This window comes from Diplotaxodon limnothrissa, linkage group LG19, assembly GCF_057381915.1.
Source record: "Diplotaxodon limnothrissa isolate DT_005_m linkage group LG19, D_limnothrissa_male_GT1.1, whole genome shotgun sequence".
In the NCBI taxonomy this organism is placed as follows: Eukaryota; Metazoa; Chordata; class Actinopteri; order Cichliformes; family Cichlidae; genus Diplotaxodon; species Diplotaxodon limnothrissa.
The window spans coordinates 18,549,492-18,567,085 of NC_140614.1; the positions used below are offsets into that span (position 1 = coordinate 18,549,492).

Here is a 17,594-nt window from a genome sequence, read left to right on the forward strand (position 1 = left end):
TTCTTTCATAAGCCTGCTCAAGTGTTTAACTCAAAATGATCCATTTCTGATATGCTTCATGCCTTGAGGCATCCCTGCTGTACAGAAGTACAAAGATTTAGTTTAGATAAGCTCCCCCTCACCTCCACATTTCCACAAAGACTTCAGGACTTCCTCTCTGACCTTATTATGATCCCCTTCTCTTTTCAGAGAAATGTCACCTTCATCCAAAATCCAGATGTGCGAGACACCATTTTGAACCTGACCTTGACAGCCCTTGCTCCTCAGCTTAAAGACTTTCAGCCAGAAGACTATCAACAGTGGTTCCAGGTTTATTTGGTTCCTGTGATGGCGAGCATCCTTCCTAGCAGCTTGCGGGTGATCCCCAGTAACATCACCTGTGAATCCTACCAGGCTATGTAAGATATTTCTGATATCCACAGTTAGACATTTGGGTGTGCACAATGCCAAGCTGAGGCTCCTGACAAGTCACAATGAATTCTTTTCTTCCTTTAGATACGATGGTCTTGCGCAGAGTTTGGCAGCATTGCCACTGGACCTTTCACAGGGCGTGAGATCAAGCAAGCAGTACCTCCAGGACACATTCCCACGTATGTGGCAAATAGGCTTTCCTGACTAAACTTTTCTCAAAAGCCCAGTACCAGCACTGTAATGACTACTCCATTGATTTGTTTCCTTTCTTTTTCTTCCCAAACAGGCTGCTCAGTTCCAGCTTCCTTTGTGGTAAGATTAGTTTTTTGGGGTGTGTGTGTGTGTGTGTGTGTGTGTTGGGGGGGGGTGTCTTACATGGGTTATCCAATAGTTGATCCAGGTTTGGCACACTAATTGGGCCAACTGTGACAAAGTCAAGGTATTTACACTTGAAGAAGATGTTTCCACTATACTAACAATCATATTTTCTTTGTCTTCAGTGCAAGGTGACCCCAGTTCATGGTAAGTCTGTCTAAAAGTAGACATTTCAACTCAAAGGATATAAATGCATTCTGAAGGACTATTATCTGACACACAACCATTCTCTTTTCACAGTGAATCTCATTTGTGATGGAGTTGATGGGTGGGTGAAATGCCGTTTTGTTCAATGTTGATTCTGTCTAGGTAAAATTCGTTAACACAGTGCAAATAAGGGGGCATTGGATTCCAATTTATTGTGTTTTTTCCACAGTTCAAAGCTTGAACAAATCCTGTCAGCTGGCAATTCCTCGGCAGCCCTGTGCAATTTCACCATCACAGAACATGCCTGTTCCTCTGTAAGATTCCTTTTTAAACTCCAAAAACAGAACATGGATTTTGCCCCATTATGGTTCTGAGACAAATCTCCATGAGCTCTGACAAAATGGCTGTATTCTTTGTCAATTTTCTTTTTCAAGGCTCCCTATCTCACATCCAGCAACTTGGTCACACTGCTGAACTGCACACTGAAAAGCCAAAACATATACCCAGTAGAAGTCTGGAAGCTTTTCTTCCAAAAAGCCTCTGCTGTACTGGACCAGGCCCTTGAGACATTTGCTAACATGGTAAGTACAAAATCACATTTTCACAATATTGCCGTTTCCCTGCGTGAAGTTTGGGTCCAGCTACAATTATTTTTCTGCCAATTCAAGGCCAGCAACAACACTTACCCGACCTCGTCAAATGTGCTCGAGGCTCTTGGAGAAGTGAGAATTGACAACTTCAACCAGGCACAACTACAGAGTGAGGAGTTCATTACCAGCTGGTTCAAAACAAAGATCCGTCCGTTTCTGGCCGTTCCATCTTTCAACTTCCTATTTTGCCTTAGCTCCAAAAACTTCAGCTGCCAGACATACCAGACTGTGTAAGTAAATATGAGACATATTGCTCTATTCTGCAAACTTGCAGTTGACTAGAAGTTTAGATGTTGAAAGCTTTCTCTCAAATGTAGCATTCAGGCATTTGGAAGCCAAAAGGCATCCATGGACAGAGACACACAGCAAGCAGTCTTCACTCACTTCATCAAACCGTTCTTGTCAAGAAATGACTCAACAGGTAAAAGGAGAAACTCAAGCTCACTTTGGTTTTTCCATGACATCATGTGGTATATTACCCTGTCAATAACTTTCTTGCTTTTTCTGCAGATCCTGGCTGTGTCTCATCTATCACGGGGAGCCAAGCGTGGTTAAAGGCAAACCTTGGCGACTTCTCTGATTTTGCAACTGTGCAGGACTTGCAAGCCTTCAATCCTAATTTGTCCACTGTGAGTGCCAACTGCAGATGTACATCTTCCTGTAAACGGAATTCTTTTACCCAGAACATTTCCATGACTGCTGTCTTATATTATGCTGGTTCTCTTTTGTAGGCTGAATTGTTGTCAGTCCTTAGTCCTTCTCAGATGGCACAGCTGGTACTGAGTTTGGGAGCCTCCAATAACACAGATTTGATTGATCGTGTGTTTGAGCGACTGCAAGAGGGCAACGCTCTAAAAAATGTGGATGGATTCCTCACACAACTGACAGCCAATGGACAGGTATGCTAGGCTTCTAAAAGGGTGAAGCAGGACAATCCTGGTGTTTTATTCCAGCAGGATAAGACAGAATAAGACATTTGCTAAACCGCTACACAAGTCTTCAAGGAGTCTATCATAGAAAAGAATTGCTTGCAGCCTTTGTGCCATGTTGTATGAGTACATTTGCAACATGCAGTCTCTGTATTGCTTAGCTTCTTTTCCACCTCAATTTCACAGATGCCAATTTTCCAGCCTGTTGTGAGAGATCGGATCATGAATACGACCTTCATCGTCATCAGTCCACATTTCTCCACTTTCACGACAAACGACTATGAACTTTGGTTCCATGTGAAACTGATTCCTATCCTTGCCAGTTTTACTCCAGAAATGCTGATAAACACAACCACAAAAATCAGCTGCACAAACTACCAAGTCATGTGAGTAGCTTTCTTGGAGCAATCAAGATTTTGTTGCAAATGAAAATGACAATAGTGACAAAGAACAGCATGAGAACGTTTTCTTTCAACTGTTGCAGTGTGAGTGGGTTGGCTTTAGTTATCCAGGAGATGCCACTGTACAGACGGCAAGAGATCACACATGGTCTGCTGGGCTATCTAAGAAATGCTGAAAATGCCATCAATGAGCCAGGTAGGGCAGACATAGGGTGCGTTATGTGCTTTCCAGTGTGAAATGTCTTGAAAAGCACTCAGACAAAAAACTTGCCCACAAATTCTTTCATGTCTACCAGTCAGAAACCTTCCTAAATTGAGCACATCCTAACTTTTGTTTGCATGCCTTAGCTTGCAGGCAACAAAATGAGAGTGATGCCCAATGGGTTAAAGCAAATCTGGGTCCATTCGTCCAATATACAGCGTACTCTGACCTCAAAGACTTCAACATCTCTACGGTAAGCCCTACATTGCACTTCTAGTCCTCCCTTAAGAGCAGGAAAACAAAATTGTAGACTTAAGAAGACAAACACAGGAGTTTATTTTGCCATATCAAAAAGTACAAGCAAATCATAGAACACACTTTCTTTGGTTGCAAACTGTAATCCTTTACCCACAGCATTGGTCATTACTGCTGTCTGATATTATGTTGATTCCCTGTTGTAGGCTGGATTGTTGTCGACGCTCAATCCCTCTGAGGTGGCACAGCTGCTACTGAGCTCTGGAGCCTCAAATAACACAGATTTTATTGATCTTGTGTTTGAACAACTTGAACAGGGCAACGCTCTAAAAAATGTGGATGAATTCCTGACACAGCTGACAGCCAATGGACAGGTAGGCTAGCCTCCTAAAAGGGTGAAGGAGGACAATGCGGATATTTGATTCCAGAGTGTGACCAGGAGATATTTTATTTTGTATTCTTATGATCACAGTTATAATTAGAAGTATCAATCATTAATCATTTACCATTGTGGAATCTGATGACAGTATAATCTTTGTTTTATATCTATGGTAATCTGAGTAAAGATTAATGTATGCAGGTTATCATCATTGTAATCAAGTCTCAAATGGTATCCACAGCATTGTATTCACCGTCCATAACTGGAGGGTCCAGCAGGACCTTGTTCTAATTCATTTGCAGGCCTACATCAGAACATGCACATAGAGAGTTATGTAAACACGCACGTTCACCCTTATTTACACAGGGAGGTCATGTCAGGACATTCTCTAGTTGGACACACAGGCTCACAGAACTGCACAACATGACATGTCACACACTTGTTTTTCTCTAAAGTATCATCTGATGTTTGTATAAGGAGAACTTTGGACTATGGGGAGACTGTTATCATTTCCAGTAAGGTCTAACTGTGTGATGTCATCATGGGTTTATATAAGGATGGGGAACGGTCCACTCTTTGGAGATCTGTGGCTGTACGCTTGTCTTCCCATGCTTCTGTCTTAGAAGTATGTAATAAAATCACTATGTTTGTCACCTACACGGACTCGGCTGTTTTTCCTTCTTACCCAAACTGAACCAGACGTAACAACTTGGTGCCGAAACTCCGGTTGGGGAGGAGGGGAGCTTGCAGCTATCGTGTGGGTGACAAACAGGGGCGAAGGCCAGCAGCCTATCTGAGTGCCGCCAGGCGACATAAAAAAGGTGAGTGCCGCCTGTTGATTTTTATCCAAAGGCGCTATATTGGAAGTTAAAACTAAATTTAATTAAATAATATTCACTCAGTATAGGCTTCTGGCGTTGGTCCATAGTGATCTTGACTAATTAGGTTTAAAATAGGGTATATTAGTCTGACTAAATTCATTGCTGTTTATTTTGGGGGTGAATTTTGAGTTAAGAGGTTATGTGTTTAATTTAATACGGTTTAAAGAGTTTGAAGGAAAGTTGACTGGGTGCCAGCCAGATCAGCAGCTAGTGTAGGGCATTTGGTTTTAATTGGGTAGCAAAAACGCGGTTTTGGGCTTCAGATAATTAAACGGGGGGGCTGAGAGCTCACCGTGAGGCTTTTAAAACAAGTAAATTTATTTAGGACTGGAGACGCGGTCTCCTAGGAATGCAGTTCGTCCAGCAGGTGGCACTGACCCCTAATCGCGGACGCGTGGTTAGGTTTTAGCCCGGAGTTGGCCTTCCGCGGGGATTCGGACTCCCGTCAAAAAGGCTAGACAATCAATGGGTGATTGTCTTATACTGCATTTTTTGATCGACAGGGTCGCGGACCCGGCCGTGACCTCTGAGGTGGCACAGCTGCTACTGAGCTCTGGAGCCTCAAATAACACAGATTTTATTGATCTTGTGTTTGAACAACTTGAACAGGGCAACGCTCTAAAAAATGTGGATGAATTCCTGACACAGCTGACAGCCAATGGACAGGTAGGCTAGCCTCCTAAAAGGGTGAAGGAGGACAATGCGGATATTTGATTCCAGAGATAAACAGAATAAAAAATTGGTCTCAACCGCTACATCCATTGTTGGCTATTGTATCTTAGAAAACGAATGGTTACAGCCTTTGTACCATGTTGTATGAGTGTACTTCAAACATGCAATCTCACATTTGCTTATGTCTTTTTCCACTTTAATATGACAGACCCCACATTTCCAGCCTGTTGTGAGAGATCGGGTCATGAATACGACCTTCATCATCATCAGTCCACATTTCTCCACTTTCACGACAAACGACTATGAACTTTGGTTCCATGTGAAACTGATTCCTATCCTTGCCAGTTTTACTCCAGAAATGCTGATAAACACAACCACAACCATCAGCTGCACAAACTACCAAGTCATGTGAGTAGCTTTCTTGGAGCAATCAAGATTTTGTTGTAAATGAAAATGACAATAGTGACAAAGAACAGCATGAGAATGTTTTCTTTCAACTGTTGCAGTGTGAGTGGGTTGGCTTTAGTTATCCAGGAGATGCCACTGTACAGACGGCAAGAGATCACACATGGTCTGCTGGGCTACCTAAGAAATGCTGACAATGCCATCAATGAGCCAGGTAGGGCAGACATAGGGTGCGTTATGTGCTTTCCAGTGTGAAATGTCTAGAAAAGCACTCAGACAAAAAACTTAAATTCTTTCATGTCTACCAGTCACAAACCTTGCTAAATTGAGCACATCCTAACTTTTGTCTGCATGTCTTAGCTTGCAGGCAACAAAATGAGAGTGATGCCCAATGGGTTAAAGCAAATCTGGGTCCATTGATCCAATATACATCATACTCTGACCTCAAAGACTTCAACATCTCTACGGTAATCTTCATATTACTCTTCCTGTCTTTCTTGAGAATAGCAAAGCAAAATTCTGGAAATCATACAAAAGACATGCATTTCATGAATTCTACTTTTTTGTATCCATAGCTGGCAGTTTTGGACGTTCTTTCACCATCGCAGAAGGCTGATCTAATCCTAGATCCAAAAAGTGGAGCTTTAAATGACGCATGTTTTGTAAAGGAGGTGTTGAGAAGCTTGACAGAGACCTGTGATTATGAGAAGCTCAACCAATTCTTCCAGGCTCTTGCAAAGCGCGGCTGCTGAGTGAGCCCTCATCTGGGACTCTCATCAGCTCTTTCTGGGACAAGCGCGTTCATGCTCACAGGTGTACACACGGGTGCTCACAGACACAAACGACACCCTTTTTGGCTCCTACCTCAAAGCACACTGTGCGCTGTCGATCTTACACAATAACGTTTAATAAATAGCATTTACTGTTATATTCACATAAATCATCATGATGTTGTTTATTCTATTGCTCTCATTTTCTTCTGCTTGTTTTCTTGTTTCATTCTCAACAGGTGATCCAGGTGATTGATATATGTATTTTTTGTCTGCTTATTTTGTTGGTTTTTGTTTTTTGCCCTTTATCCCCGTCCCTCTTCTCCGCTGTTTTTCTTTCCCTCTTTCTTTCTCCCCTCTCTTTTCATCATTCAAGTCTGTCCCTTATCTAGTGAAAATAAAAAATAAAATAAACAATAAAAGGTGAATCAAATAGACCATTACAGCACGGCTGGGAGGGTCCATTTGGTAAAGTAAATCCGTTGGGCATCTTTCTTCGCCTTTAGACAATAATTCTGATGGCAAAAGAACCAAACGGGACAGGCAAAAAAAAAAAAAAAAAAAAAACCAACACAAAAACAAAACAAAAACAAAGTGCTCGCTCGTAGGGGGTCATTTGATTGTTGGGTTTTTCTCTGTATGTATTATTGTAGGGCCTACCTTACAATATAAAGCACTTTGAGGTGACTGTTGTTCTGATTTGGTGCTATATAAATTGAATTGAATTGAATTGAATTAAATATATTCAATAATTTGGTGTTTTGATTATGATTCTAATTGTGGTCACTTTCCGTATGTTTATACATACATTGTGACTTTAAGTTTGGAGAACTGTTACTTCTTTAACAGCAAATGCCAACTATAGGTGTTGTTGGGTTATAAGAACACAGTTTATGGTACAGCTGTGCCAAACGTCATATTGAACTGACAACACTTAGAAATGAAGCTACAAAGCAAAGATGCCTCATTTTGTTAAATGCCTGTTTCCTCAAGTCCTCTTGTAGGATATCTTCCTCACCTCCTCTGCTTCCATCTCTGCAGGAGGCTCTGAAATGCAAGGAGAGGGGTCAAAAAGAGGAATCAAGGATGTGCAATCTGTAAAATAAAAAAAGGCAATGTGCGTGTGTCATTCAGTCACAGCATGCTGAGCTTGCATGAAAGGGAGAAGGTATAGCAGGTGTCCTTGTTACTTAACTTGGCACTAGTCCCCGAACTCAGTGAATGAACCATTCATGGACATTGTAAACACCGTGCCCTGTGAATCGAGACATTGTCACCCTGGACCACTCCCTAGATGGAAATTAATTCCTGGATGGAAATGCATGATTAAAGTGGAACAAATACCCAGAAGTACTTTTCAATTTTTTGCATGTAAGGGACAAAATGCTAAAGAAGAAAAAGGCCTCGGACAAAATACCATTTTTTTTCTTTTATCAGCTTAATGACATAGATAGATGCTTTTTTAAAATCAGAAAAAACAACTAAAACCAAGTGTTCTCATTTACAACCATTTAAGCACATTATAAATGTTATAAAATAAATGTACAATATGCTCTCTGAGTACAGCTTGCTAATACTGGTTGGACCTCTTTCAGAACTGCCTCAATACAGCAAAAATATTTACAATGCAAATAAAATGCATTTTGCATATTATTCAAATACAGTTGGTAAAAATATCCCTTTATAAAAAGGGAACTGAATCAGGCAGGTGATTTCTGACACTTGGCCTCTATGTCACCACTGGAGAGATGAGCATGGTTATTTCTTAAAGCATATAGTTAGGGCTGGACCAGGTGAGCCTGAATCCTCCCTTACTGCCTCAATACTTAATTGCACAAATTCACCAAGGAAATATTCCCCAGAGAACTTGGCAGCATCATGTAACTTTTGCAGATGTGTCAACATGATGTGAATTTCCTGTTCAACAAAATCCCAAAGATCAGAATCAGAATCAGAATGGGGTTTATTGCCAAATGTTGAGCAGGTTTACAACATTAGGAAATTGCTGCGGTGCTTCAGTGCAAACATGATGTCCTATTGTATTTATATGTGGTGACTGCAGAGGTGACTTAAACTCTTTTTTTGTTTCTGTTCTTGTCATGTTCAAGTTTACTTTCCAAAACCATAAATATACCATTCATTTAAATGCACATGATTTATTTTATTAAATGCGTGCAAATGCTAACAGCAACCATTTAAAACTAAGTTTATTGTGGAGTATTTCTTCTCTTTTTCCCCATCGTTTCTGGATTTTTTAAAGCAGATTAGATCAGAACTAATTGCTGTTTCTTCCTTTAGTTTTTGAAACCAGTTCTTTGCGTTCATAATATTTGACTGAGTAATGATTATTATTGAATGATTATTTGATTTGATTTGATATACCTTTATTAGTCCCACAAGGGGAAATTTCATGTTAAGGCTGCCGACCTATTGCACGCAATGGCAGCGCCATCTTACCCTCCGACCATACATACGTTACACAAAACATCACATGGGGAAGACAGGTCAGAGAGGTATAACAATGGAAAATGCACCACATGAGGAAAGATAAGGAGAAAAAAAAAAAACTCCCCCCAGACTGAGCTCCAACAGGGAGATCAGTTTGAGAACAGTAAAAAACACCTCTGCACATAGCACATGAAAAAAAATTGTTAATACACCAAAGAAACACATGACAAGCAACAGGGGTGGGTAAAGGGTGAGAGACCGCTGAATTAGACAGTACATGCGGGCCTGCGTGCGCTGGCCTCCTTGATCCACCGTCAGCATCGGAAGGGAATAAGCGTCAAAGGCGTTTGGAAAGGGAGGGGGGATGAGTGTGTGCATATCAGTGTATATGTATGTGTGTGCGTGTCCAGAGTTCAGCTGAGACAGTGTCCTTCGCCCTGCTAGGCTAAGTAAACAGTCTTCCAGCCAACCCAGGTGGCCTTGCATGGAATGGGAAGGAACAGACTAAACACAGTCGTTATCAGGGTGTTGTTGTTCAGCTCCAGCCTTGAGACCGCAGCTGGCACCAAAGGGGTATCCGCATGAAGTGATGGTGCTTTTTACTTTAGTGCGAACAGCTCATATGAATTTCAAAGCAGTTCTACAGTCCAACACTGGTCTCTCAATCTCTCTCAAGCGCCCAGAGATGTTATTCCGAGCTAGCCCTTCCGAGATGTATCCAGTCTGCAGTCAGAGATCTTATTCTGAGTATTCACAGCAGCTGTAGCCTCTCCAAGATCTTATCCGTGCTGCACTCAATGAGCCCATTTTGAGAAACTCACGCCTCTCCCATTGTTCCAATCCCAGCGGGCAGCCTTGTGGGGGTTTGAACAGCCGGTTTCGCTTTCTTAATTCTTCGATAAGTCAGGGCCAAGCCAGCTCCGATCTGTCAGAACCCTGTTACCATGGTTCCAAATAGGTAGATATCTTCAGCACTCAGGCTCACCCAAGCCCAGAGACCAGTTGATCCAATCCATAATTCCTCTTTTAGGTTTTAGAGAACAGACTGTGAGAGAATGTTCCAGGGAAAAGTAATACAAAAAACACGAGACTAAGAGGCTAAGCAGGGAAGCTAAGGGAGAGGAGGAGAGGAGAAAAGTGCGACCGCCTTCGTCAAGAGCAAGAGCAGCGTTTTTCTTTTTGCAGGTTTTTTTCTTTTTCCAGGTATTTTTCTTTTTGAAGCATTTTTCTTTTTGCAGGTATTTTTCTTTCAGCAGCATTTTTCTTTTTGCAGGTATTTTTCTTTTTGCAACATTTTTCTTTTTGCAGCATTTTTCTTTTTGCAAGTGTTTTCTGAAGTTGCAGTCCGTTTGGCCTCTCAGGGCCACCGTATTTATGCCTATTTCTACTCCTGTTTGAATATGTTATGTATTATCATTTAGAAAAACTTGGAAAAAATGTTTTTAATTTATTTTAACATGTTGAAACTAAAACCTAGACATCATTGTCTGTGACAAATTCAAATCATCTTGGTCTTTTCGTGTTTGGAAGATTAAAGAGGAACTCATTTGGATTGCGTTACAGAAACAATCTGATGATGCAAATGATAAACGAGTAGAAGTTTTTTATATAGCTGCTGTACAGGAACCTGGTCATACTGAAAAGAGAAGATAGACACATGTAAATGTTCTACCTGTGCGTATCCATGATGTTTTTAATGTGGTTATTTGTCATGAGTGTGTTTCACTCCTCTTTAGGACAGAATAGTTTTCTCCGTGCATACTCTCCTGGGAATATCATCATTGGTGGACTTTTCCCCATTCATTTAAAAACTAATAGGACTGTGCTGCCACTGCTGGGGTGCAGTAGCTCCACCACCCCACTAGGGGGAGGAAGCGGGTTTGTGTACTCAAGTTTCTCTAGTAAATATAGGAAAAGTTCATGGAGTCTGGCCAAGTTGATACCAGCACACAAAATATTAGCTCTGAAGTTGGCTGTACTGGAGCATGAGAAATATATGCTTATTTACAGTGCCTTCATTAGGGAGACAAATAAACCCTGCAATGAGAACTGGAAGCCTTTGCCTCTCCTTTTGAAGAACTGTTTATCTATCTGCCAAACTGGGCATCAACATACAGGGAGGGCAGAACAAGGACTAACACTTCTGCACCTCTCTCCTGTAGTGAGTAAGTACAGGCTGAGTTCATCAGCTCATTAGTGTCAAATAGATGATTTGTGAATTTAATCTGCCTTCTGTCAATCTTGCAGCAAGTTCAAGTTTCCCACTTTTCTGCGAACCGTGCCTAGTGACAAATATCAGACAAGAGGTATTGTTGAGCTGGTGAAGATATTCCATTGGAAAACAGTGATTATTGTGGGAAGTGATGATGAGTATGGGAAATATGGCAGTGATAGCCTTCAAGACAACTTCAACAACAAGAGGATCTGCATTGAATTTGTTCACATCTTGTCCGCTGATTTTACGACAAACAATAATAGCATGGACAAAACTGAGCTGAATGAACTACTGGAAAAAATTCAAAACTCTTCTGCTGAGGCCATCATCATCTTCACAAAGGAGACTAATGCAGAAATCATCCTGGAAGCAGCTATTAAACACAGAGTCAATAGAACGTGGATTGCAAGTGATGCATGTTCCAGCAAGAGATTACAGGATCACCCCAACCTCAGCAACAGGACACTCTCAGCACTGATCAGTTGTGTTTGCTTTTGGAACTGTGTCTTAATTCCACCTGTTTTGCGTGAGGGTCAGTACAGGCGGAAACCTAGGTATGCCATGGGTTCCCCCAGGCCCCTGGTCAAAGTCACCAAACCAGTTCGTAAGCAGGTACAAACTGGTGTGTGTATAAATAAATAAATAAAAAAACCAAAAAAAAAAAAACACCCAGCACGCCCCTGCGGGCGGTTTATCCTTCAAGCTCGGGTCCTCTACCAGAGGCCTGGGAGCTTGAGGGTCCTGCGCAGTATCTTAGCTGTTCCCAGGACTGCGCTCTTCTGGACAGAGATCTCCGATGTTATTCCCGGGATCTGCTGGAGCCACTCGCCTAGCTTGGGAGTCACCGCACCTAGTGCTCCGATTACCACGGGGACCACCGTTACCTTCACCCTCCACATCCTCTCGAGCTCTTCTCTGAGCCCTTGGTATTTCTCCAGCTTCTCGTGTTCCTTCTTCCTGATATTGCTGTCATTCGGAACCGCTACATCGATCACTACGGCTGTCTTCTTCTGTTTGTCTCCCACCACTATGTCCGGTTGGTTAGCCACCACCATTTTGTCCGTCTGTATCTGGAAGTCCCACAGGATCTTAGCTCGGTCATTCTCCACCACCCTTGGGGGCATCTCCCATTTTGACCTCGGGACTTCCAGGTTATACTCGGCACAGATGTTCCTGTACACTATGCCGGCCACTTGGTTATGGCGTTCCATGTATGCCTTGCCTGCTAGCATCTTGCACCCTGCTGTTATGTGCTGGATTGTCTCTGGGGCATCTTTACACAGCCTGCACCTGGGGTCTTGCCTGGTGTGATAGACCCCAGCCTCTATGGATCTTGTGCTCAGAGCTTGTTCTTGTGCTGCCATGATTAGTGCCTCTGTGCTGTCTTTCAGTCCAGCTTTGTCCAGCCACTGGTAGGATTTCTGGATATCAGCCACCTCCTCTATCTGCCAGTGGTACATACCGTGCAGGGGCCTGTCCTTCCATGATGGTTCCTCGTCTCCCTCCTCTTTCTTGGGTTTCTGCTGCCTGAGGTATTCACTGAGCACTCGGTCAGTTGGGGCCATCTTCCCAATGTATTCTTGGATGTTCGTTGTCTCATCCTGGACTGTGGTGCTGACACTCACCAGTCCCCGGCCCTCTTCATTCCGCTTAGCGTACAGCCTCAGGGTGCTGGACTTGGGGTGAAACCCTCCATGCATGGTAAGGAGCTTTCTTGTCTTTATGTCAGTGGCTTCTATCTCCTCCTTTGGCCAGCCTATTACCCCAGCAGGGTACCTGATCACGGGCAGGGCGTACGTGTTGATGGCCCGGATCTTGTTCTTACCATTCAGCTGACTCCTCAGGACTTGCCTGACCCTCTGCAGGTACTTGGTGGTTGCAGCTTTTCTAGCGGCCTCTTCATGGTTCCCATTCGCATCCCATCCCCAGGTACTTGTAACTGTCCTCTATGTCTGCAATGTTGCCTTCTGGTAGTTCAATCCCCTCAGTTCTGACTACCTTCCCTCTCTTTGTTACCATCCGACTACACTTCTCCAGTCCGAACGACATTCCAATGTCATTGCTGTATAGCCAGACAACAAACTTCACTCCGTGAAGTCTTCAAGTAACAGAAAAATATATTATACTAATTCTACTCGCATGCTTATGCAAAAGGTTAAAAAGGGTAAAGGGACTTTTATTTCTTTTTTATATATATTTATTAGGGGTGCAACGATACTCGTATCGATATTGAACCGTTCGATGCAGTGCTTTCGGTTCAGTACGCATATGTATCAAACAATACAAAATTTTTAATTTATTTTATCAACTTTCCTTCTGACGATGCTTTCTGTGTTGAGCGCTCAGTGGATCTGCGCTCGACAGTGCAGCCTAGGCGGAGTAGTCAAACGCAGATTCACTGAGCGCAGGGCAAGCTAGCGAGACAGAAGTTAATCTCTCCTTGCAACATGGCAAATTGAACCTCCCCCACCCTCATTCGGATCCGGCGTTTGGAACTATTTTGGTTTTCATATGACGTATGACCCTGAAGGTAAGCGTGTCATGGACTAAAGTAAAACAGTATGTTGGATGTGCCACGCAATGCTCAATTACATGGGTGGGAGCTAGTGTGTTAGCGCAGTTAGCTCGTTAACGTGTTGGCCGTCCAGCCCCACGCACGGGGTGATCCGCGGTAGCTCATTAACGGAGATTTGCCGTGTTGTGGCGTTAACGTCATTTCAACGAGATTTACGCTGACAGCACTAGTGGGAACACAACGAATATGACTGCACATTTACGCCGACAAACAACAAGCACGCATGCTACAAACTTTACCCGAGTCATTTAGACAGCCGTTAGCACATGATTCTCCTTATGGGGACCTGATATGTTTAATATGCTGCTGAGAATATAGCCCAGAAGAAGCGTATAGTATAGCTTTTATTTTGGAAAGAGACATTTCTCTGTAATAAACTCTTTTCCAAAGATGAGTGATTCCTCAATCAGATACAGGGCTCACACAGATTTTTCCAGTTGGGCTACCAAAATCTATCTCTTCCCTGCCCGTCAGCCTATCGTAGGAAGGAAAAATATATGTCAATGCTTTTGCATTCTTTCGGAAATGTAGCTGGGTAATTATGTCATTGGCATCGGTGAGCCACTGTCAATATGTGACATATTGAAATCGCGTTTGAATTTGCGCTTGTTTTTTGCTTTCACTTTGCAATCGCGCGAACTGTGTATAGAGAGCGACAGCACTGATTGGTGAGTGATGATAATTTGCGCACCAATTCCTCTGACATCGTCTTATCAATCGTTAGCTTACTATGCAAACATGACAAGTGAAATCTCCCGCAGCAAGCTTAAACATGTGAGAGGTTGATCGCGCAGAGAATCGCTGAGCGTTATGTGAGTGCGTGTGTAAAAACAGCAGGATATATATTTTAGTTCTGCTGAGCCAAATAAGACAGGTCAGGGTGAAGACGTGACAGCCAAAGAAAAGCTTACCACAAAACGGAAAAGTTAGGACAAATCAGAGTATAAGGCAAAAAGAAAGTGCAGCTTTATGGTTTCATGGACAAAAGAATTTCTGTGGCTGCAATATGACAAGCTAAATAACCAGGGCTGCACATAAGTGGTCTGCAGGTGCGCATTCGCTGTCAAAATAAAAAACGCGCACAAGATAAGAAGTTGCAACACGTGTTTGCGTACATAAGATTTTCAGGAGGACAGACATTTGTTTAGAACTCTTAAAGATGTCGAAGAAGCAAGCTCCTTTAAGCAATTACTGTGATGTTCCTCCACCTCCAAAGAAATGTCAGGAGTCCGAACCACAAAAAAAGCACATATTCTCGGAAAAGTAGTTGCAGGAGGTGAGCTGGCTTCAAACAAATGATGAACGCAGAGAGATGTGGTGCGGAATGTGCCGTGAAAATTTAATAAATGAAAAATTAAAAAGGCATGAACATTTTTTTTTGTATCGAAAAAATATCGAACCGTGACACCAAAGTATCGAACCGAACCGTGAATTTTGTGTATCGTTTGCACCCCTAATATATATACGTAATATACATATATATATATATATATATATATATATATATATATATATATATATATATATATATACACACATACATACATACATACACACACACACACACACACACACACACACACACACACACACACATATAAATGTAACCCACTCCTGGGTAAGTACACCTCACTCTAGGTTCGGGGAGGAGCTGGACATGAGTGCGAATAATCATAACACAGAAATTTCAGTTAACTGTGACTTTAGTTTCAACAATAACAGTTTCACAGCTAAACAACTACTAGGGCCCTTAAATTAAAATAGAAATAAAATGCATTGTCCTTAAAAATGAAAGGAGACAGAAAGACAGGTGAGAAAGAATAAAACTAAACTGACTTTTTGATGGCATTTTACACAGTACTGGTACAGAATCTAGAAAACGTGGGAAAATACTGGCATCATATACAGTACTTATTTCTGAGGAAATTAAATTACTATGTACAATAATGGATTTCTATACATCTCATGAAAACATTTGTTGTAAGATTCAGATAATTATTTGTTGAAAGTGAGACATTTTAAATAAGAATAAGGAAGAAGAGAATTTCTTTGTGCCCCCCGCTCCCTATTAATGCCCTACTTGGCCCCCTGGCAACACTTTGCTAGAGCCGCCCCTGCACAGTTACCAGCTATCAGCGTAAAAAAGGATCCTGGTGTTATTTGTCTCTCAGAAACAGTTCATAACTTCCCTTCATGTCACCTAAAAGGTAACCCTATTACTCCATCACCTCTTCAGCTCTGATGATTCAGTAAGGACATCTCCTGGTTTCATCTTCATGTTTCCCTCTCACCACATATCCAAACGATATCATGACCAGCAGCTTTTACAGCTGTGGCTCCAGCAAACATCAGCTGATACTAGAAATTAATATTAAACAAATTTTAACAACAGCTTATCAGACTGTGCTGCTGTTGTTTAATGCGACATCCGCTTTCTTCTTTCTGGCGCAAAGTGAGCGATAAACAAACAAGAAAGACGGGATTTGGGACAGAAAAGGCGATCAGCTGATCATTGATCAGTTTCATGATTGAAATAACAACAGGGGAGGGAGGGGGAGAGAATGAGAGAAGAAGAAACAGCTGTGCAGCATAAAGACACAGAATAACTCCAGCTTTGTGTCTTTTTCATTCTAGCTGAAGTACTGGACTGCACCATCGGCCCAGATCTGGCGTCTCAGATTAACTGGATTTGGTTGAACAGATGTGTGGCTAGGGTTGCCAACCGTCCCTTAAAATACGGAATCGTCCCGTATTTCGAAACAAAAGTACACGTCCCGTATTGAGCTAATAAGGGACGCACTTTGTCCCGTAATACAGTGAGAATCAAAAGTAGTCTATAACTTTTAATGGAATTAACGCTTTGTTTGAAAACATAATTCCCAGCCCCTCTCCTGCTTTGTGACCAATGAGCTAACAGCACACTTATGACAATTCGAGTATGACAATTCAGATTACCGCTCATCTCATTGGTCGAGGAAAGGTCGCTTACGGAGAAAATACCGGAAGACAACAGATGACCACAACAAGAAGCATGGCCAACAGGGAAACAAACGCCGACACTGCGGTGCAAGTCTCGGACGACAGTAAACCTAAAGCTGGGCAGACACTGTGCGATTTTTTCAGTCGCGTTATTCAGCTCCTGCTCAAACTGCACGATTGACTTGCAGGGGTTAGAAGTTGGTAGGTCACGATGCAGGTCTCACACTATACGGTCCGATGCTCTGATGCGACCTGAGTGCTCACACTGTGCCTCCATAAAATGAAGGTTATAACAGAAAATCTGTCGCGCTCTCTCTCTCCGTCTTACACTCACACAGACACACACACCACCACCATCAACTTTGCTAAATTGCTAATGAAAAACACTGATCAGGCAGCTGTGACTGAGCAGCAATGTAAATCCAACTATTTTCACGGTTGTTGTGGTCGTGATAATTTTGTGATGCCACATCGAAAAGGCTCGGATGAGCTTTCCAAAGTTCTACAAGTTGTGCCTCCATCGCTTGTGTCCAGATCACACGCTGCACAGCCGTGCTGCTCCATCTTTTACACCAACGTTTACGTGTTTGCGCGCGAGCAGTGTGAGCGGCTGTGGTGAGACCCTCACGAGCGATTGATGATCGGGAGCTGGTCGTGAGGTGTTAATCACTTCTCGTTACCCCACGTATACTACACGATGCACGATAAAGGCCAAAATCGGTCCGATCACTCAAAAATCGGCTAAAAATGGGCCTAAAACCGCACAGTGTAAGCCCAGCATTAGAGCAGCAATGTTTGTTCCCCTCAGAGAAAGGGAAGAATGGGAAAAGGAAAACACCTGGCTGGAAAAAGTTAATATGGGCATGTGCAGTGAATATCAGCGCTATGTGGCCAGAAGTG

At 42.5% G+C, this 17,594-nt stretch overlaps 1 protein-coding gene across 1 annotated transcript in view; it reads left to right on the forward strand.

Moving 5' to 3' along the window:
• The window catches only part of LOC146612006 (uncharacterized), a 30,211-nt gene extending 23,752 nt beyond the window's left edge, over window positions 1-6,459 (forward strand). The window contains exons 88-108 of the mRNA XM_085342467.1: window positions 190-398; window positions 496-590; window positions 698-723; window positions 912-933; window positions 1,027-1,054; window positions 1,163-1,247; window positions 1,368-1,514; window positions 1,602-1,813; window positions 1,901-2,004; window positions 2,094-2,212; window positions 2,315-2,482; window positions 2,699-2,898; window positions 2,997-3,109; window positions 3,262-3,368; window positions 3,577-3,744; window positions 4,956-5,032; window positions 5,134-5,296; window positions 5,511-5,710; window positions 5,809-5,921; window positions 6,068-6,174; window positions 6,283-6,459. Coding sequence (XP_085198593.1) covers window positions 190-398; window positions 496-590; window positions 698-723; window positions 912-933; window positions 1,027-1,054; window positions 1,163-1,247; window positions 1,368-1,514; window positions 1,602-1,813; window positions 1,901-2,004; window positions 2,094-2,212; window positions 2,315-2,482; window positions 2,699-2,898; window positions 2,997-3,109; window positions 3,262-3,368; window positions 3,577-3,744; window positions 4,956-5,032; window positions 5,134-5,296; window positions 5,511-5,710; window positions 5,809-5,921; window positions 6,068-6,174; window positions 6,283-6,459 — 2,640 coding nt within the window. The remainder of the gene's footprint in view (window positions 1-189; window positions 399-495; window positions 591-697; window positions 724-911; window positions 934-1,026; window positions 1,055-1,162; window positions 1,248-1,367; window positions 1,515-1,601; window positions 1,814-1,900; window positions 2,005-2,093; window positions 2,213-2,314; window positions 2,483-2,698; window positions 2,899-2,996; window positions 3,110-3,261; window positions 3,369-3,576; window positions 3,745-4,955; window positions 5,033-5,133; window positions 5,297-5,510; window positions 5,711-5,808; window positions 5,922-6,067; window positions 6,175-6,282) is intronic.
• Window positions 6,460-17,594: the final 11,135 nt, after the last annotated feature.